Source organism: Pristis pectinata, chromosome 17 (genome assembly GCF_009764475.1).
Source record: "Pristis pectinata isolate sPriPec2 chromosome 17, sPriPec2.1.pri, whole genome shotgun sequence".
Classification (NCBI taxonomy): domain Eukaryota; kingdom Metazoa; phylum Chordata; class Chondrichthyes; order Rhinopristiformes; family Pristidae; genus Pristis; species Pristis pectinata.
The window spans coordinates 40,208,418-40,228,503 of record NC_067421.1 but is presented as its reverse complement, the minus strand read 5'-3'; the positions used below and the strand labels follow the sequence as shown (position 1 = coordinate 40,228,503).

Sequence of the window (20,086 nt, the reverse complement as noted above, 5' to 3'; positions counted from 1 at the left end):
AAACTGCTGGAAGAACTTGGTGGCTCAAGCATCATCTGAGGAGGCAAAAGAATGATGGATGCTTCAGGTCGAGACCCTGCATTAGTCCTGACCTGCAAAGTTGACTATCCCTTAGTCTCCGTAGATGCTGCTTAACTCACCAAGTTCTTACAGCATTTCATCGCTTACTCCAGATTCCCATTTGCAGTCTCTCATGACTCAACTTTCCCCGGAAAATCTCTTTCTGCAAAATTGCTGATTAACCCAAGCTTATTATACAAGACCCATATCTAAAATAGACCATTTCCAGGTTGGCTGCATGAGGTAGTGCCCAAGGATGTGTCTCGGATGCATTCCATGGATTTTTTTCCCAAATTTACTTCAGCCAATTTAATTTTCCCAAACTGAGGATCAAATCCTTTATTGTTTCATCATGGGCTAAATTGTGCTAGTCGAAGGGAACTGCCTGATGTCAACCATTTGTACTTCAGGAACTCTTAGACTTCTGTGCACAAGCAGCTGATCTTGGAAGTCTATGTGATTCTGAATGTCATTTGCATCTGACTGCTCACTGCACTGCCAGAATTGTCTTTGAGTCCAGTGACTGTGCAGCAGCTCACTATAAAGAAAGTATTGAGGCACTTCACATCAGGTCCTTAGCTTTTGCCAGGCAAGGCCAGCATACAAAGAGAAATCATATTCATTGAGCCTATGGACAAAGGTGTTTTATTTTACTTTATATTAGTGTTGTTAATTATTTGTTAGTGTTTTAATGTTTTTCCTTTAATAATTTGTTTTTATTATTTAAAACCATCCGAGACAGGGTGTTCCAGGGTGGGATCTAAGAGGCATGGTCACCACTGGTGTGGATCCCAGCTGGTGAGTCCGGCCAGTGGGCTTGGTCCAGGGGCATCCCTCCCATTACCTTAGCTATAAGATTCTTTTATTTCATACTTAAAAGACCGAAGGAGATGATTCTGCCCATCAAGTCTATGCCATCTGTGAGAGCACATCTATCACTCCTGTTCCACCACTTATCCCTCTGCAAAATACTTTCTTTCACCTGCCTGACCCCCAGCCTAATTCTTCTGTCAAGGGCAGGTCAAACTCAGCTTGCTGGAAGTGTGCGATAGCAGCACCACCTGCTGCACCATTGTGCCATCCCTAAGTTAATGTTCTCCCCAAATGATGCTTTTGGGGACTTGTAAACTATTCTAACATTTTATTTTGTCCACTGTTATCTCTTGTCTCCAGCTATTCTGATTCTCTCCATTTAACTCAGTATCATATTTTGTTTGATAATGCACCCATTAAGTACCTTGGAATGTTTTTCAATGTTAGGGGAACAGTATAAATCTTTACAAATGGAAGTTGATATCATTATTTAGCAGTCCCATTACTTACATGGTCTGCTCCATAATTGTAACATAGGGATAGATATTTTTGGATATATTAATTCATGCTTGCCTCCCTCGGGGAAGTTTGGACTTGTCTATCTATTTGTGATGCACATCTAAGGTTGATCGGGATATTATATACCATAGACAGAAGTTCATATTAGCTTAGTATTTTTTTTATTTGAATCCTGCTACATCAAATACAAACATAAATAATTAGTTTATTGACTTTCCCAATTTGCCAAAGCTGGCATCCACACTGGCTCTGTAATTTTAGATATAAAGCTAGCTGAAATCATGCTAGCTTTACTTTCAAATATCCAAGATAGTGGAAAACCACAAAGCTAAATTTTTCTGCCAACTATTAAATTACTCCAGCCCAATTAACTTCAGAAAGGAACACAATTATCCCTCTTTAAAAAAAAATTGCAGTTTTGCATAGTGAAGCATCATGCACTCTTTACAAACAAATTAACTGCAAAATAATTTACTTTTTCACTACCACAGCACTAAATTAACAGAAGAAAATAATCCCTCTTCTCCAGAAATGACACCATAGCTTCCTTGAACATGTTTAGAAGTTAAAGCTATATTAAATAAAATCATAGAAAATTCATATCACAGATTGGTCATTCAACCTATTCTATTTGTATAGGCTGAGAAAGAGGCCCCAGTTTAATCCTGCCTGGCGTTAAACCCATGGCCATATAGATCAAGGCTCTACAAATGTGCATCCAAATACTTTATCAAATGTGATCAGGCTCTCTGCTTCTACCACCCTCTTAGGCAGTTTCAGACCCCTACAACCCATTTCTCCCCTCATCTTTCTTCCAATTATTTAAAATCTCTAGTTTCCACCTGTTCTTGACCTTTCTGCTAAAGGAAGTGGGTTTTTCTAGTTTATTCCGTCTGGAATTCCTCAATTTTAAACACCTTCATTAAATCTTCTTGGCCTTCCCTGTTCCAAAGAATATGACCTGAACCTATGCAATCTTTCCTTGCAGTTCTGGAACATGCTTATAAAACTCTTCTAAATCCTCCAATGCTGCCATTACATTCATGCTCTTGTATTCTATGCCTTGCTTAACAAAGGAAAGCATTCCATGCCTTTATTTTAACCACCTTATTGACTTGCCCTTCAGCGTTAAGAATTTGTGGACATGTGCTCTAAGGTCCCTCTGTTCCTTGACATCTCTTAGTATCCTTCCATTTATTGTGTATTCCCTTGCCCCTTTGCAACTCCCCATATGCATTATGCATGACACAAATATTGTCATTCTGTTTAAAGGACAAGAAAAGCTTTCACAATCGTCATCTCGATGTGCCAACAATAGCTGTTGAGTCATGTCTAAACTGAATCTCAGTGTGGATTTGGGGCTGAAGATCTGCTGTAGTCTTGATATTAACATCTAGAAAAATATGGAGGGCAAAAACTGATGGAGTACCCATTGACACTGTTAACACTTACATACTCTTTCCACAACAATGCTTTTGTTCAGTTCTGTGTGTCTGCTTAAGATGACTTTAAAGTGAAGAGGTGTACAGCAAGAAAATCTCTGGCCCCTTCATTCTTTGGAAGCTTCTTCACGGTACTTCTGAATTGTGCACTTAAAGATATGTAAGATCAGATGGGAAACTCTTCAACCTGTTGTGACTTGTGGCAAAGACCAAAGTCTGAAAGGCGCTTATCTGGAATCTTTTATTTGTTGGTGATACTGCCCTTATAACCTACGACATTGATCTACTATGAAAACTTATGGTTCATCTTTCAAGAGCTTGTCAGGCATTTGCCCTCCAAATAAACATAATGAAAATTGTTGTAGAATGAAGTGAATTACACAAGATCCATTAATCATTAACGAGAACCGTTTAGGAGTAATTGAAAAGTTCAGCTACCCAACTTCAACAGTGACCACCAACAATTTTCAATGTTCCCTGAAAAAAAAACTGCTATCGCCTTCCGCAGACTAACTAAAAGAGCACAGACGAAACACCAAAACCACCGTCAAAAATGAATTGTACTCATGTTTGGATGAGAAATATAAGTGACTTTTCTCCTTTTGTATACATTCCATTCAATATTTTACACAACTGCAACATGGACATAATTTCTCCACTGCCTGCTTGTTACACCCCACACTCCTGGGTGACTCTGTCCATCTTTCGTGAAGCTAGCTGTAAAATACACATTAAGAACTTCAACCACATCCTCCACCTCCACACCCAGATTAGCTGCTTTGTCTCTAATAGACCTACTTTATTATCATCTTGCTCAACATTTTTGGATTTTCTTTGATTTTACTTACTTTTGTATTTTCATGCCCTCTTGTTGATTTCACCCCTACACCTTCCATCCTCTCCTAAGCTTTCTGCAGTAAGTCACTTCATGTTGTCTGACTTAGATTTTTAGTTTGCTTAATCCTGTCCTTTATGCACCTTGTCATCCAGAGGGCTTAAGATTCAGCAGTCCCACCCTTTTTGATACTGGAACCACATTGACCTTGAACATCCACCTGAAGGTCTCAAATGTTCTGAACTGATTTATACTCAAGTAGCTGTTTCCAGTCCACTGTTGCTAAATCATTTTGGTCTTGATTAGAACCTTTGCTTTTTTATCTTTGTCCTTGTACATAACTATACTGAATCTTGCTGAATTATGATCACTACTATGAGTGTGCTCTTCCACTGATACTGTTTCAATATAACTGGGACCAATTAGCTTGTGGGTAGATGTGCTGGTGCTGTTGGGGAAACCCTGAACTCTGACCTCTTGCTGCTTCAGTTGACAATACTTTCTGTATGTTGTCCAGTAAAGGGAAGCACATTGGAGTTCCCACATGGTGCAGGCTGTGCATTCCATAGAAATGAGATGCTTTGTCGTGCCTCTATTAGATCAACTCTCTTAGCAGAAATAAAAGGTTTAATAGTAAAAGTATTCATCAGCAACCCATCCACCTGCTTTTGCCGATGTCAACCAGCCAATCATCTTGCCTTCCTATGATGTCAAATTTCTTTATTTGAACTCCACTTTCTCTCTTTATTCATTTTTTAATTGTGCTCTTTTATTTCTATTCCCAAATCTCTCTCTCTTGCCCTCTCTCTCGCTCTCTTGCCAGTTATTGTCCTTTGAAGCAATGGACCAGCATGGCTTTCCTCCCTGCACTATATTCCTGCATATTCTATTGAATCAACGAATACCAAATCAGTACTCCCTCAAATTGGACTGCATGCTGTTTATTCCTTATGTGATCAAAAGCTTCCTGTGTTTATACAAATTACTGAATTTAGTGCTCTACAGCCTGCACCCTGTGCTATTTTAAGATGTAATATTCTTTACCTATATTTATAAATTATTGTGTGCTTGAATCAAATGTAACATTATTTATACACTGTGTTTAACTGTTTTAATAGTCATCTCATGTCTCCAACCACGTACTGTAATAGGTAAAGACTCGTGCTTATTAAGAATTGATGACCGTTTCCAATGTAGACTTTCAATGTAGAATGATCAGAGACCAGAGTGTGCAACATCTTACATAAGATGACTGATATTTAACTGTTATCGAGGTGACCCAACCTGAACCTTAATTACTATTCAGAACATCCAAATACTACAGTAAAGAGAAAGTGCTTTTAAGTATACTGGGATAAGCTGGGAAAAAACACCGGGTGAATCATGTTTTGTAACTGTTCTTGTCTAGTACAGATAATTCCAAATCAGCATCCGTGGAGAAAAGCAGGCGGTCAATGTTTTGGGTCAGGACCCTTCTTCAGGACTGACCCGAAACGTTGACCGCCTGCTTTTCTCCATGGATGCTGCCTGGCCTGCTGAGTTCCTCCAGCATCAGTGTTTTTCATCTAGTTTCCAGCATCTGCAGGCCTTTATTTCTCTAATTCGAAATCACTCAAGTAATTAACGAATGTCATTTAAGATTCATTCTCACCCCCCTTCCCCCAATATCTCAACTGAAAAATGCAGTTTAAAGCAGTAATCAATGACACTGAATTCTGAAAAATATAATTTCCCAGTTATGGTAAGATCTGTGAAATTTATTTTTTATAAAATTAATTGACTTGGGTTTTTTTTAATATGTATGTAGTGAAAATATCATTTTTTTATTTTATAGTGAGTACTTGGAATATACTTGTAATTGTATTGTTATGAGTTGGGGTTTGTGCAGTATGTTAACTAATTATCAAATTTTCTTCCTAGCAGCAGGAGTAGCAGTGCCAGCAGTGCTGCAAGCATCAGTTTACCCAAACACCTGCCTTCATCCCCCCAAATTCACCCCCATCATTCATCCACTCCAGTCCTGCCCCTATCAATTCCAAACCTTGCTACCTCACATAATTTCTCCCTGAGGCCTCAGACTCATCCTCATCACCACGCCATGTTTGCAACACCAGCTACCTTACCACCACCACCTCCTTTAACGTCAAACAGCCTTGTTGTACCGGGTCACCCTGCAGGACCTGGCTATTCAGGTAGGTGTAAATTCTTATTCCCCCGAGTACTTATATTATTGTTCAATTGTGTAGAGGATTTTGCTTGTTAATATTTTATTTCCTTTTGAATTCCCTGGAATGTTCATTTTTAATTTTGAGACCTATGAAGTTTCATTTAATATAGCCCTGCTTTATTGTTCTAAAAGTGAGAATATTTGCTCAGTTCATATCCCAGTAGGAAAGAAATGACTTAAAATTTAAGGGAAAGTTATTACATGAACTATCACTTTTTCATAACTTAAATCGCACTGGCTTCTGAATGTCATGTAACTGAATAATGTACAAAAGAATCAAGATGTGATCAAAGTTTAATTTCATTAATTTGTGAAGGATTTTTGTTTGGTTTACATATTTTAGCGTCTCAAACTAGTGATAACGATTTTCATTTAAGGTAATTGCACATATCTTTGCTTCAAAACTGAGGAACTAATGTAATAAAAACAGATCTAGTGAGGGTTTAAGAAGTCCACTTAATGAGTAAACTGGTAGGTAAATATGCCAACAGAAAGATGTAGAATTTCTCTTGCCCCACCCAAAAGAACCTGAATTTGTCAGATGAAGACTGGATGGGAGGGGGCCACAGAGTAAAAGGGGAAATTGAAAGACAAGTAAGTTCTTCTTGACCTTTTGACCTCAGTTAAAAAGCAGTATTGGCAAAGTCTGCTCTACCTGTCAAGAGAAAATATGTACCTTATTTGGAAAGTCCTGGATTAACAATGTATTTGATTGCCATCGTGGTATTCTGTAGACTTTAGGTGGAAGATGTGGGAGTAGAAATTAATGCACCCTTTTTGGTTTAGTAAAGCAAGTAGTTTATTGCAAAATGTTTGTGTCAATCATTATTTGTATTTAAAATTTGATTCCCTTCCGCATTTCATTTTCTGGAAACTTTGCATGTTTTATTGATGTTGAGCAATCCTTATTCAACAGGCTAAATTGATTTTTGTAATGCAGTTATCATGTTCAACTAGTTGTACCAAACGCCAAATAAAACTCTTAAAGATAGTGTAAAACTAAATCCTGCATACGGTTCATTGCTAGTTTTCAAGACATTTGTGAGACGTTTGTGAGGATGGCATACAACAGGCTGATATGCTGGGGCATGTCGACGTGAGGAAAGAGGATGTGCTGGAACTATTGAAAAACATTAGGACAGATAAGTCACCAGGGCCGGACGGGATATATCCAAGGTTATTATGGGAAGCTAGGGAAAAGATTGCTGCACCTTTGGCAACGATCTTTGCGTCCTCACTGGTCATAGGAGTAGTACCAGATGATTGGAGGGTGGCAAATGTTGTTCCTTTGTTTAAGAAAGGGAGTAGGGATAACCCTGGGAATTACAGACCAGTGAGTCTTCAGTGGTGGACAAATTACTGGAGAAGATTCTTTGAGACAGGATTTATGGGCATTTAGAGAAGCATAGGCTGATTAGGGACTGTCAGCATAGCTTTGTGAGGGGTAAGTCGTGCCTCAGGAGCCAGATTTGAATTCTTTGGGTATGTGACAAAGCACATTGATGTAGGTAGAGCAGTGGATATGGTGTACATGGATTCTAGTAAGGTGTTGATAAGGTTCCTTCCTCATGGAAGGCTTGTTCAAGAAGTCAGGAGGCATGGGATCCAGGGAAACTTGGTTGTGTGGGTTCAGAATTGGCTCGCCCATAGATGATAGAGGGTGGTGGTGGATGGAGCTTATTCTGCCTGGAGGTTGGTGCCCAGTGGTGTTCTGCAGGGATCTGTACTGGGACCCCTGCTCTTTGCGATTTTTATAAATTACTTGGATGAGGATGTGGAAGGGTGAGTTACTAAGTTTGCTGATGATACAAAGGTTGGTGGTGTTGTGGATAGTGTAGAAGGTTGCTGTAGATTACAACAGGATATTGATAGAATGCAGAGCTGGGCTGAGAAGTGGCAGATGGAGTTCAATCCGGATAAGTGTGAAGTGATACACTTCGGAAGATCGAATTTGAAGGCAAAATACAAGGTTAATGGCAGGACTCTTAGCAGTGTGGAGGAACAGAGGGATCTTAGGGTCCACGTCCATAGATCTCACAGGTCGATAGGGTTGTTAAGAAGGCATATGGAGTGTTGGCCTTAATTAGTCAGGGTATTGAGCTCAAGAGCCACGAAGTGATGTTGCAGCTGTATAGTACTCTGGTCAGACCACACTTGGAGTATGGTGTTCAGTTCTGGTCGCTTCATTATAGGATGGATGTGGAAGCTTTAGAGAGGGTGCAGAGAAGATTTACCAGGATGTTGCCTGGATTGGAGACAGTGTCTTATGAGGATAGGTTGAGCAAGCTAGGGCTTTTCTCTTTGGAGAGGAGGAGGATGAGAGGTGACTTGATGGAGGTGTACAAGATGATAAGAGGCATAGATCAAGTGGACAGTCAGAGACTTTTTCCCAAGGTGACAATGGCTAACATCAGGGGACATAATTTTAAGGTGATTGGAGGAAGATATAAAGGGGATGTCAGGGGTAAGTGTTTTTTTACACAGAGTGGTGGGTGTGTGGAACACACTGCCTGCAGAGGTTGTGGGGGCAGATACATTAGGGACATTTAAGAGACTCTTAGATAGACATAAGAATGATAGAAAAATAGGGAGCTATGTGGGAGGGAAGGGTTGGATGGATCTTAGAGCAGGATAAAATGTCGGCACAACGTTGTGGGCTGAAGGGCCTTTACTATGCTGTAGTGTTCTATGTTCTCCAAAAATATCAGAGAAACATTTGGCCAGGATGTTGTATTGATAATTTTATCCCTTGAGTTTCATTTGTATTTAACTATTCCATTCATTTTTAAAGGGGTAATGACATTTAATAAGTACTATTTCAAATGTGTTAATCTTACAAGGTAACATAATTCAAATTGATTTTTATCTTTGAAGCTGTGTTTGATGCAATTGTCTGAAATAGTGTCAAGAAACATGTCCTCATAAGAGCATATAACAATTTTGTTTCATTAAAAATACATATTTTCAGCATGCTTTTGATGTTGCTATGCTACCAGTGGTGAAACTGATTCAGAGTATTCATAAGTGTGGGCTGCTTCAAGCACCAAGAGCAAACTCTAAAACGCTTGTGTAACAGTAGTCAAGCGATTTATTGTTGCAGATGTTCCTGTTATAGCCTACAATGCCTTTGTCCACTTTGGATTTATAGAAAATTGTAGCTTCCAATGGTGCTGATTTATTTAAAATACGTGGAACACATTTCAAATAGTACTATTGCTGCCTGCTCTTATGGTGACAAGTACATTATCTTGGCTATCTCCTTTAAGAGGTGGATTTTGTGTGTGTTTCTCATTTCCCCAGTTTGTTTTCTGCTGGGATGACTCATATGGTTCTCTTCTGTCTTTAGATACCAGCCTGTTGATATCATTCAACCAACCAATCATGTATTGTCAGCCTCAGTCGGGAATTCTGATTGGTGCTTTGTCACAGGCATCTCTGTTACCTCCACCAATGAGTCCTCACGTAGAAAACCACCACAGCATGACCTGCAGAAACAGGGAATGCCAGGTGAATATTTGGCCTTTTTTTTTCCAACTGACTGGCCCACGGCCCTTGTGTTTCTTTTTTCTCTTCCAGAGCATGAACTGCTGAGGCAGGAGCTGAACAACCGTTTTTTGGTTCAGAGTTCCGACAGGGCAGGGTCGCTGGCCCCGCCACCAATCTTGAGGGCAGAGTTTCATCAGCATCAACACCAGCATCAACACATGCATCAACACACACATCAGCACACGTTTGCTCCTTTCCCTGCGAGTCTGCCACCGACTCCACTCATGCCGCCCACTGCACCATCTATGGTGCATACCCCAGGCAGAAAAGTGAGGATAAGTAGAGCATCTCTTGACTCCCTCTCTCCCCTTACAAAAAAAATTCCTTCCATCTCTTTTGCCATTGTGACCACGGGTTGGCTAATGTGGTTCTTAAAAATAAAAGCACCAGTAGCACTAATTTTTTTCTTTTCCAATGCTCCTGTGATACCTTTTGACCATACAACCATGTGAAAGGTTGCATGTGTTTCTGAGGTGCTTTACGTATGTTCTGACTTGAACTTTTTGACAATGGCCATTAATTAATATTTTAAATGAATAGTCTCCTATAGTGTGTTTAATGTTTGACTGTTGAATTAATTGTCCTATCTTAAAATTGACAACAGTAGCAAAAAAAAATTGTTTCAGGACTTGATAAGAAATATCATGCCTTCAGAAGGCATCTTTTAAATAGTAAACCAACCCAATGTCTATGAAGGTGTATGGTCAAAAGACAGAGAAGTTGCATATCCTCTCTAGCCCTTGGAACACATTTATTCTGTGCTTATTACAATGGTGAGGGTTTAAATTTCAGTTTACTAAAAATGTTTCTTCATCAATATAAAATTGAATATGATCTTAAAAATTTGCTTTTTTACCAATGCGTACTAGCAAAATGTGAAATACCACAGTAGCCCAGTGTGGAAGAGTAACGTATAATATATCCAAGGTGCTGTTTTTATACATATTCTTTCTGTGAACCGTAAACAGTAGCATTCCTTTAACTTCTGACACACACACTTTTTTTTAGAAGAAAGAATTGCAAATGTATGATTAAAATCATCTTGTACCTGCAGAATCAGGCTGGTGCTCAGTTAGCTATTGTTTGTTTAATCTGACTGGTACTTCTTTAAAAATTGAATTTCTTCAGTTTAAACACTAATTTGCCACTTGTGTGTGCAAACTTAATGCATGCCTAGTTCCTTTTAAATACATTTCCAATTTTTCAAAAAAGGTTGTGTTTAAGAAAAGCAGTTTGCAATTTCAGTATTTTAATGCAAAATATATACGTATCATGTGGTCTAATTATGGCCATAAAGAATTGTGTGTATAATCTACCACTATGTTTTTGTGATTAATGTTGTTTATACTCACTAAGTGGCAGACATCTGGTAATGGCTATAATTAATGACATTATGCATGTGTTCTGTATACATAGTTATTATATTCAGCAACAGCTGCCATGCCAAATGGCTCTGTATGAAGATTTTCCATTTCTTAATGTCCCTTAATTGTTTAAAGATGAAATATGTAGAAATAATTATTAAAAGCTGTTTATCGATTTTTGATTTTTCAAAACTTGCTAATAGTTCATGCCAAGTTTGGAATGGCCAGAATCCAATAATATTGATCGATAATTAGCCTATTTTTTTGTACAATTATTACTACAACAGAAGATGTGATTAACTCATTTGGCAGCCTCAGAACTTCACAATGACCTGTCTTAGATGCTGAAAAAAAAACAAATTCTATTACAACTTGTTTTTCCTCTTCCTTTCAGTTTGAAAAGTATACACCAAAAATAGAAAATCCATTCTATCGACATTCTAGTGTGAGTGTCCTCTATTTCTTGAGAATTCATTGTGCGTGTTTCAGCTCGCACCCAGTTTTTTTTAAAATATCATTTTGATCAAGCATCATTTCATATGTTAAATTTGAAGTTTCTACTCTTGTGGTTTCCAGCTCATCTGCAGTTCATTCAAATAAGTTTCAATTTGCTTTTCTAACAGAGACTGTCCAGATATAGATTGGGTGATTTTGAATGTCAAAGTGATGGCAGATTGCACTATGGACAGTCTCTCCAATTTGCTTGCAGAGCTATAGTTCAATTTCATTGTGCATCCAAGGCATAGTTGGTGGTGAGGCTTCTGCTCTCACATTGAGTATTTCCAGATTCATACCAGTACTCTGATATAGCTTGAAATAAAATTGCACATTTAGAACACTTTTCCATAAAATACTGTTCTTACTTAGATTACATTAACGATGGACCTTAAAAACTGCCATTGTATTGCAGTTCTGTTTCACAATATTTCACTTGCTTCATTGGAGCAAACTTTTATCTTTGGGCAGTTAGGAAACATCAGATGATGGAACTCATTGGTAATCTGCTAATAATATCATAAATAATGGAGTGGGAAGGGGGTAAGAAAACAACATTATAGTGCCTTTTTCTAGACATCAGTTGGAAGTGAAATGTCATGCAGTAGGATTGACTCTTCTGCAATATAAAAATTATTTTAATGTTTCATACTTTAGATATTATAAATGGTTCTATGCTTTATCATATCCTATATCTAGTTAAGTGCTTCTTGTAAACATTACCTGATGTAGTATAATTTTAGATGATAAAGATACACCAACCAGCTGCAAACAGTTGATGTTCAGTGACTGGTTGCTTTACTGTACAGTTTGTGTTTAGCTGTTGACTTTGCATTACATGACTTTCTCAATCTGAAAATAACTCTTCATATCTTGTTAATTTTAGTTCTTCCCACCATATGCTCCAACAATGCCAGGAATGCCATCCATGATTCCCCATTCAGGTCCCTTTGGGTCACTTCAGGGAGCATTTCAACCTAAGGTATGTGAACCTTATAGACACTAAAGATGGTCATATTACAACATTGTTCTCTGGATGATGATAGCAGTACTGGAGAGGGAAACTGACAATACCAGTTCTTTCTTTACTGCCCCTTCCTGAAATTTAATATTGGCCTATTAATTATTAAATCCAAATTTTGCAAGCTAAATCAGGCAAGTGTCTAAATTGCCCAGCAATATTAAAGGAAAGTGGCAATGAATTGTCAAATTATAATCAGTTTATCTCAAGTCAAGATTTGCTATGAGCTTTCTGCATAACCTTTGCTAATAAATGGTTACTGTACACCCACTGTGATTGATGTGGTTAACCTATGATTATACTAAGGATCAGTAACTACAGCATTTTCTAGGCATATAATTCAAGAAAAAAATGTATCTGTCAAAGGGAGACTGGTCTGATCTGCAAATTTACACATAATTTGCATGCCAACTTCAGTAGACAAGAAGGCCCTGAGGGTAAACTGCAGAAGGTTAATAATACTTGACCCATCTTTGGAGTCAAAAATCCTGTGGCTGATGCATTGTAATGGTAGGAACCATTTCAAACGAGCAAATTATCCTGTTCTGTAGAGCAGATGATTTTTTTTGCCCTTAAGGCCTGACTTGTATGTGCTCATGCTGACTGAGCACAATACTTTTCTCTGGGCTGCCATGATCAGTCAGGGTTATTAAGTTTGCCTGGGTCGGCACTGCTAAGTGCTCCTCCATTTTTCAGACTCAAGCGTCTGTCACTGAGGTAGGGAGAGACAGATTACCTCAGTCAGTTTCACTGTCTTCGCATTCCACTTTGCTGAGCTGGGAGCCAGTTAAAGGCATAACAGGTTATTCATTATCTGGCTGGTAGTGTAGGCAAATGGCAATTTCATGGACAGGCATACAGTATCCTTAACTCAAGGTCACAAGAAGGAGAACAGAATAAAATTTCATTTTCCAACAACATAATATCATTTCTCAAAGTGTGTTAAAGATGTAATTTCCAGTGTTACTGATAGCTAATAAAATAGCAGTTAATTTAAACCTCTCAGTGTAATATATCTCATGTAAAGAATAATAATGAATAGATAAGAATGGAAGACAGGCCCTTAGCTTAAATAAGCACTTAAGCTTGTGCTTTCTAGGTAGATGCAATGAAATTGAAAATATTTTTATGGGGTACAGTATTTTATTATTTTAGATTTTGTAAAAGTTCTTGGTTTCTTGTCATTTTCAGGAGCATTCAAACCTCAGTACAAAGGCAAATGTCATTCAAGGAAAGGTACCTTTGCAGGTTTATCAGAATATAAATTGAAAGATTCCAACCTTAGAAAATAAGCTTTTATTCCATTGAGCAATTTTATATAGAAATGTAACGACAATTTAATTAAAAATGCATCATGCCCAGAGCAATGCCAGACAATAATGGAAAAGGTTTTTTTTAAAAACTGCAGATGCTGGAAATCTGAAACACAAGAGAATACCAGAACGCAGCAAGTCAGGCAGCATTGGTGGAGAGATGAAAACAATTAATGTTCTAGTTTGATGACCTTGCCTCAGCACTACCCAGTTATGATACAATCTGGAGAGGCTGGCTTCTGAAATTGTTGATTGAAGTGTTCAGTCCTGAGGGCTGTATGTCCTTTGTCAGAGATGAGATGTGGTTTCTTGACCCTGCATTGGTCTTCATTAGAACAGTGTAAGATGCCAAAGATACAGAGATCAGTTGAGAGTGAATGGATGGTTAAAGAAAGAAGCAACTGGAAGCTCAGGGTCACATTTTCATCCCAGCTCACTGAATTGGAAGAAGTAAAAGTGGATCACAACTTCACCTGAAGAGTGTGTATGAGTTCTTGGATGGTGGAAAGGGAAGAGATAAGAGGGCAGATGTTGCATTTTCTGTATTTGTTCATGAACATGTCCAAGCTGTGAGAAGAGGAGAGGATATTGGAGGAGATGGGGGGGGAAAGGAATCAAAGTCGTGGAGAGAAGAGTCCCTTTTGGAATGCTAAAAGTGGAATGGTGGGGGATGTGTATCTGGTGGTAGCATTACACTGAAGATAGCAAAAATTATGAAGGCTGGTGAGAACAGCAGGAACCAGTCCTTGATCTAAATGGGAGGAGGTGGGGGTGAGAGCGGCAGTAGAACAGATGCAGTTGAGAACCCTGGAGCCTGTGGTTAATGGCAAGCCTTGGAAAAGGAAAAAGGAAGACATCTCAGAAGCATTGGTGTGGAAAGTGTTGTCAGAACAGATACGATGCAGCCAGAGAAACTGGAAGAATGTAATGGAATCTGTAACACAGATATTCCCTCTGTGATTTCCACACCTCCCCCTTCTTAAATCATATTTGATTTATAACTTCCTAGATCTGTGAAGCATTAACACTTCTCTCACCACACGTGCTGTCTGACCTGCAGAGTATTTCCAGCATTCTTGTTGGGTTTTTTTATTTCAGTCCTAGATAGTTACTAGATAGTCATGAGTTCAGTATGTTGAAGACTGAGTCCTGTGGAATCAAAGGTCTTAATGTTCTGAGCACCATGTAACATCAGATGGTGGTGTTAACATTCTCAAATTTTTCAACTGCAGTTTAAACATCAAAGCACAAGCCTGCCATAAGCAGTTATTTGCATATACTGACAAAGGAAATGGAGGAGTGCCTTGATTTTAGATAGTCTTGGATGCTTCCAGTAAACCCCTGATGAAATATCCCTTTTTGAAATCCCGGGATTTCTGTTAGCGTAGTTACTATTTGGCTGAATATCACTAAGCATTTGTGTGTGTGGAAATATGGTGCAATGTAACTTCCCAAAATTTAAATTTTGTGTGGCCCTGTAAGAATATTATTTGACAGTACTGTAGTCCACTTTAGACAACTTCAGCATGATTCTCAGAAATTATAAAGTTATTAACAATGTTGAAAGTCTTGTTTTTGTCATGTAATGGTATAATGAGGACAGGTGAGTTAAAGGGATTTTAAGGGATTTCCTCTGTAGAATGCTTCAACTAGGAAGGTAAATTTCTGTTAATCTCTCTCTACACTATTGTCACGCATAATGAGCAAGTGGTTGGCTTCAACGGTCATTCCATCGGCACAGTTAAAATTGAGAGTTTTTATGCAAAGGATCACAAGTGCAGAACTGTCCACTTCAGCACTTCCATATACATGTTTCTGCAGTTTATATTGGAATCCAGTCTTTGTACTTGAGATGCAAGTGGTAACTGCAGAAACCATTCCAAAGTTTTTAGACATGACTGCTTCAGCATGGCTATGGTCTCTTCACTGTAGTGCAGTAATTTCAGTGGACCAGAACAGTTATTGTTAATGATATGAGGTATTGTCTTTCCCCAGACTTCCAATCCAATTGATGTAGCAAGCAGACAAGGAGCAGTTCCTCATACTCTACTTCAAAAGGACCCCAGGGTAAATGAACTAATAACTTTCAACCTGAAATTTTTAGCTATGATTGCATTACATGTATGTTGAATTTTCATTGTGCTGCACAAGACCCAAGTATCATATATTGGCTTGTTCTACATCCTTGTTCTTAACTGCTTATAGAGATGCATTTGTAAGCAAATCTGTAAAATTCTCACATTGATACAATTCCTAGGTAAATTAATCTTTCATTGCCATTCTAAATAAACTACACAAACAATTTATTGCAACTTTCATCAAAAATATATTCCTTGTAAGGAGGCGTCTTGGCAACTACTTTTCTTATATTTCCCATGATATAGAAAGAGACCGTTGAGCCCATGGAGTCTATTTAATTTCGCAGAATAATTTTCCCCACTTATTTCTCTGTAACCCGTTCTCTCTCAAGTGCTTGTCAACTCCTCCTTGATTCTCCTATCACCCACCTACACCATGGATAATTTACGTGAACAACTAACCCACCAACCAGTGTGCCTTTATTTACGACAGCCAGGCACCCAGAACTAACCCACGGGTTTAAATCTGGCAGCAAGGCCATTGATCATCAAATCCATTAAACTTTTGTTTAACTAGCCCTTTGAAGCTTAAAAATTTGACTGTACCCTACTGGTTACAATTATTTTTGCATTAGTTAACAAAGCAATTAAAATAGTTGGACTTCTTGATTGGTTTTCAATGCATTTCATACTCCATTTACACTGAAAGAATTAGTTCCATTAGAATATAACCCAGGTTTTGAATTTCTTGTACTTCTGCAGTGGCATAAAATCAAGGACACCAGATTCTGTATAACTCTATGACTCTAAGTACACAGTACAAGAATCACACATGCGCATTTACTGCAGTGCTCATTGCCAATTTGGTCAGGCTCTCCCCAGTTTTGACAGAACGTTGGTGTGTGTGTCATACGAGCTATAAATCCACCCATTCTGGCAACTGTGAATTGTATATCAACAGTAGTCAATATCTTTATTTGCCACAGACACCCAGAAAGTCTTATTTATAGGGTTGCCACTTGTGCATTTACGGCACTGAGTGAACATTGAATAAGACATTGCATTCCACTTCAGTTGTTTGAGTTTATCTAACATTAACATTCACCTGAAATTACCTATATTTGAAAACAGCTGTTCTCAACAAAATGATACAAACAGCAGCTTCTGAGCTTCTCCAGTCACCAGATATATTAAGTGGGAATCTTATGAATTAGTTATTTGGTGGTAGCTTTGCAGTGATCTAGATAAATCTTCAAGCCATTATTTTAGACCTAATGGTGTCCTAGTGAACTTTCATGTCTAGAGAACAATAAGAAGGAAGAGCACTGGTTGGCCATACAGCCCTGAAGCCAGATCTTTTATTGAATAATAAAAATAGAAAATGCTGGAAACATTCAGCAGGTCAGACAGCATCTGTGAAATGAGAATCAGAGTTGATGTTTCATGTCCAAGATCTTTTGTCAGAACTTTAGGATTCTGACAGACCGTAACTGAAGTGAAATATTGACTGTTTCTCTCTCCACGGATACTGCCTGACCTACTGAGTAGTTCCAATATTTTCTGCTTTTATTTCAGATTTCCAGCCTCTTCAAATTATTGACTTCAGTTTAATAATGTCATGACTGATCTTTGGCCTTTATTTCCACTTTCCTGCCTGACCCACAAAACCATTGATTTCCTAAAGATCTTCAATATATTTTCGGATCTCTCAGTGTATTTAATAACTCAGCATCTACAGCTCTCTGGAGTAACAAACTCTAAAGATGTGTAACTCAAAGTGCATCACTGTGAAAATCTGATGCATATTATGATCACTGTCCCTCAGAATATTTTTTTGCTGTGAGATTACAATTTTTGCTTTCTCTAGCTGTCAGCTGATTAAAAACAGCTTGTTCTTTGGTTGGGCCTGTGACAAATTGTTCTTGGAAACTGTCATAAGTGCATTAATGAATTTACCCTTGATTGTCTTTGTTAGTTTGGTCTGAAGATTGAAATCACCCAGTGTTATTGTGTGGCTTTTGTTACCATAGAACAGCACAGCACAATACAGGGCCTTCGGCCTACAATGCTGTGCTGACCTTTAAACCTCACCTAAGACCATCTAACCCCTTCCTCCCACATATCCCTCTATCTTAAATTCCTCCATATGCTTATCTAACAATCTCTTGAACTTGACCAACCTATCAGCCTCCACCACCACCCCAGGCAGCGCATTCCATGCACCAACCACTCTCTGGGTGAAAAACCTCCCTCTGACATCTCCCTTGAACTTCCCACCCATTACCTTAAAGCCATGTCCTCTTGTTTTGAGCATTGGCGCCCTGGGAAAGAGGCGCTGGCTGTCCACTCTATCTATTCCTCTTAATATTTTGTACACCTCTATCATGTCTCCCCTCATCCTCCTCCTCTCCAGTGAGTATAGCCCTAGCTCCTTTAGTCTCTCCTCATAATGCATACTCTAATCCAGGCAGCATCCTGGTAAATCTCCTCTGCACCCTTTCCAATGCCTCCACATCCTTCCTATAATGAGGCGACCAGAACTGGACACAGTACTCTAAGTGTGGCCTAACCAGAGTTTTGTAAAGTTGCATCATTACTTCGCGGCTCTTAAAGTCGATCCCACGACTTATGAAAGCTAACATCCCATAAGCTTTCCTAACTACCCTACCTGTGAGGTGACTTTCAGTGATCTGTGGATATGAACCCCCATATCTTGGGGTTCATATCCACATATAGATATGTGGATACCCCATATGAGTCCCTATTTCTTCCCCATATAAAAATAGACAATGCTTGTACTACACAGGTGGTCAGGCATCATCTGCAGTGGGAGAAACTATCACCATTTCAGCTCAATGACCTTTTATTGGACCTGAGAAAACTTAGAAATCAAATGTACTTCAAGTTGCAGAGTAGGAGTGGTTGAGAGAACAAAGATAGGATGGAGACCAGGATAGACCGAATGACGTGTGGCAGTGATACCAACTGAGAGGATGTGATGAAGACTTGTTAATTGCCTGGAGAATTTATAAATAGAAGGATTAAAGTGAGAGGTTGCTGAAAGCTCATGGTCACAGTTGCACGCTAGGCAAAATGTTCCCCAACACAGTCACCCAACCTGCCTTTGTTTTTGCCATTGTGGAGGAGACCATGTCATGAGCACTGAATACAGCACACTAGATGATAAGAGGTATAAGTGAATCACTGCTTTACCTGGAAGGAGTGTTTGAGTCACTGGATGGTGAGAAGAGGAGAGGTAAAAGGCCAGGCGTTGCGTGAAAAGGTGCTGTGAGATGGGAAGTGGATGTTGATGGAGATGGAAAAGTGAACCAGGGCAACAGGGAGGAAATGGTCTCTTCAGAAAGCTGAAAGAGAAGTGAAAGAGCCAATGCCTCTAGCATTGATGGAAGTTACAGGGACTGATCTATTGGGTGGAAGGTGAGGAGAAGGGGAATCCTAATGGAACAGACACAGCTGAGAGTCCTGTTGATCATGATTTCCCCTCCACCATGGTTAAGAATAAAAGAGGACTCTGCTGTGGAAGATTTTCTCAAAAGAACTTGGAGGATGGAATAGAGTGCTACAGAGAGCAGGATTGGAGGAGCTGAGTCAAGATAGTTGTGGGAGCCCATGGGCTTGTAATAGATATTAGTAGCTGACCTATCCCCTGAGATGAAGATAGAACCATAGAACACTACAGCACAGAAAACAGGCCATTCGGCCCTTCTAGTCTGTGCCGAAACTTTATTCCACTGGTCCCATTGACCTGCACCCAGTCCCTAACCCTCTAGACCTCTCTCGTCCATGTATCTATCCAATTTATTCTTAAAACTTAACAGTGAGCCCACATTTACTACATCAGATGGCAGCCCGTTCCACACTCCCACCACTCTGAGTGAAGAAGTTCCCCCTAAACCTTCCCCTTTCACCCTAAAGCTATGTCTTCTCGTACTTATCTCTTCAAATCTAGGTGGAAAGAGCCTACTCTCATTTACTCTGTCTATACTCTTCAGTTTTGTAAACCTCTATCAAATCTCCCCTCATTCGTCTACACTCCAAGGAATAAAGTCCTAACCTGTTCAATCTCTCCCTGTAACTCAACTCCTGAAGACCCAGCAACATTCTAGTAAATCTCCTCTGCACTCTTTCAATCTTACTGATATCCTTCCTATAGTTAGGTGACAAAAACTGCACACGATACTCCAAATTTGGCCTCACCAATGTCTTATACGTTGATAGAGAAGTTGAGAAAGAATGGGAAGAGTCAGATAAGCCATGTGACAGTGAGAGCCGTTGGAAGTTTGCGGCAAAGGTGATGAACTTCTCAAGTTCAGGAAGGAATGTAACTATTCAATGGAGAAAGAGGTGAGGGA

The 20,086-nt window shown here is 39.1% G+C and overlaps 1 protein-coding gene and 1 long non-coding RNA gene across 15 annotated transcripts in view; one reads left to right on the top strand and one right to left on the bottom strand.

Annotated features, from left to right (window-relative positions):
• Window positions 1–20,086, bottom strand: part of LOC127579229 (uncharacterized) — a 121,821-nt gene that overhangs the window by 53,782 nt on the left and 47,953 nt on the right. The window lies entirely within an intron of this gene.
• fbrsl1 (fibrosin-like 1) overlaps window positions 1–20,086 on the top strand; it is a 763,594-nt gene that overhangs the window by 723,036 nt on the left and 20,472 nt on the right. For 7 of the 14 annotated variants that reach the window (XM_052031835.1, XM_052031833.1, XM_052031838.1 and 4 more), the window contains 5 exons: window positions 5,590–5,861; window positions 9,473–9,711; window positions 11,201–11,251; window positions 12,188–12,283; window positions 15,631–15,702. In XM_052031835.1, coding sequence (XP_051887795.1) covers window positions 5,590–5,861; window positions 9,473–9,711; window positions 11,201–11,251; window positions 12,188–12,283; window positions 15,631–15,702 — 730 coding nt within the window. Of the gene's footprint in view, window positions 1–5,589; window positions 5,862–9,242; window positions 9,404–9,472; window positions 9,712–11,200; window positions 11,252–12,187; window positions 12,284–15,630; window positions 15,703–20,086 lie in introns of all 14 variants that reach the window. The other 7 variants (XM_052031844.1, XM_052031846.1, XM_052031843.1 and 4 more) reach the window with 4 other exon arrangements.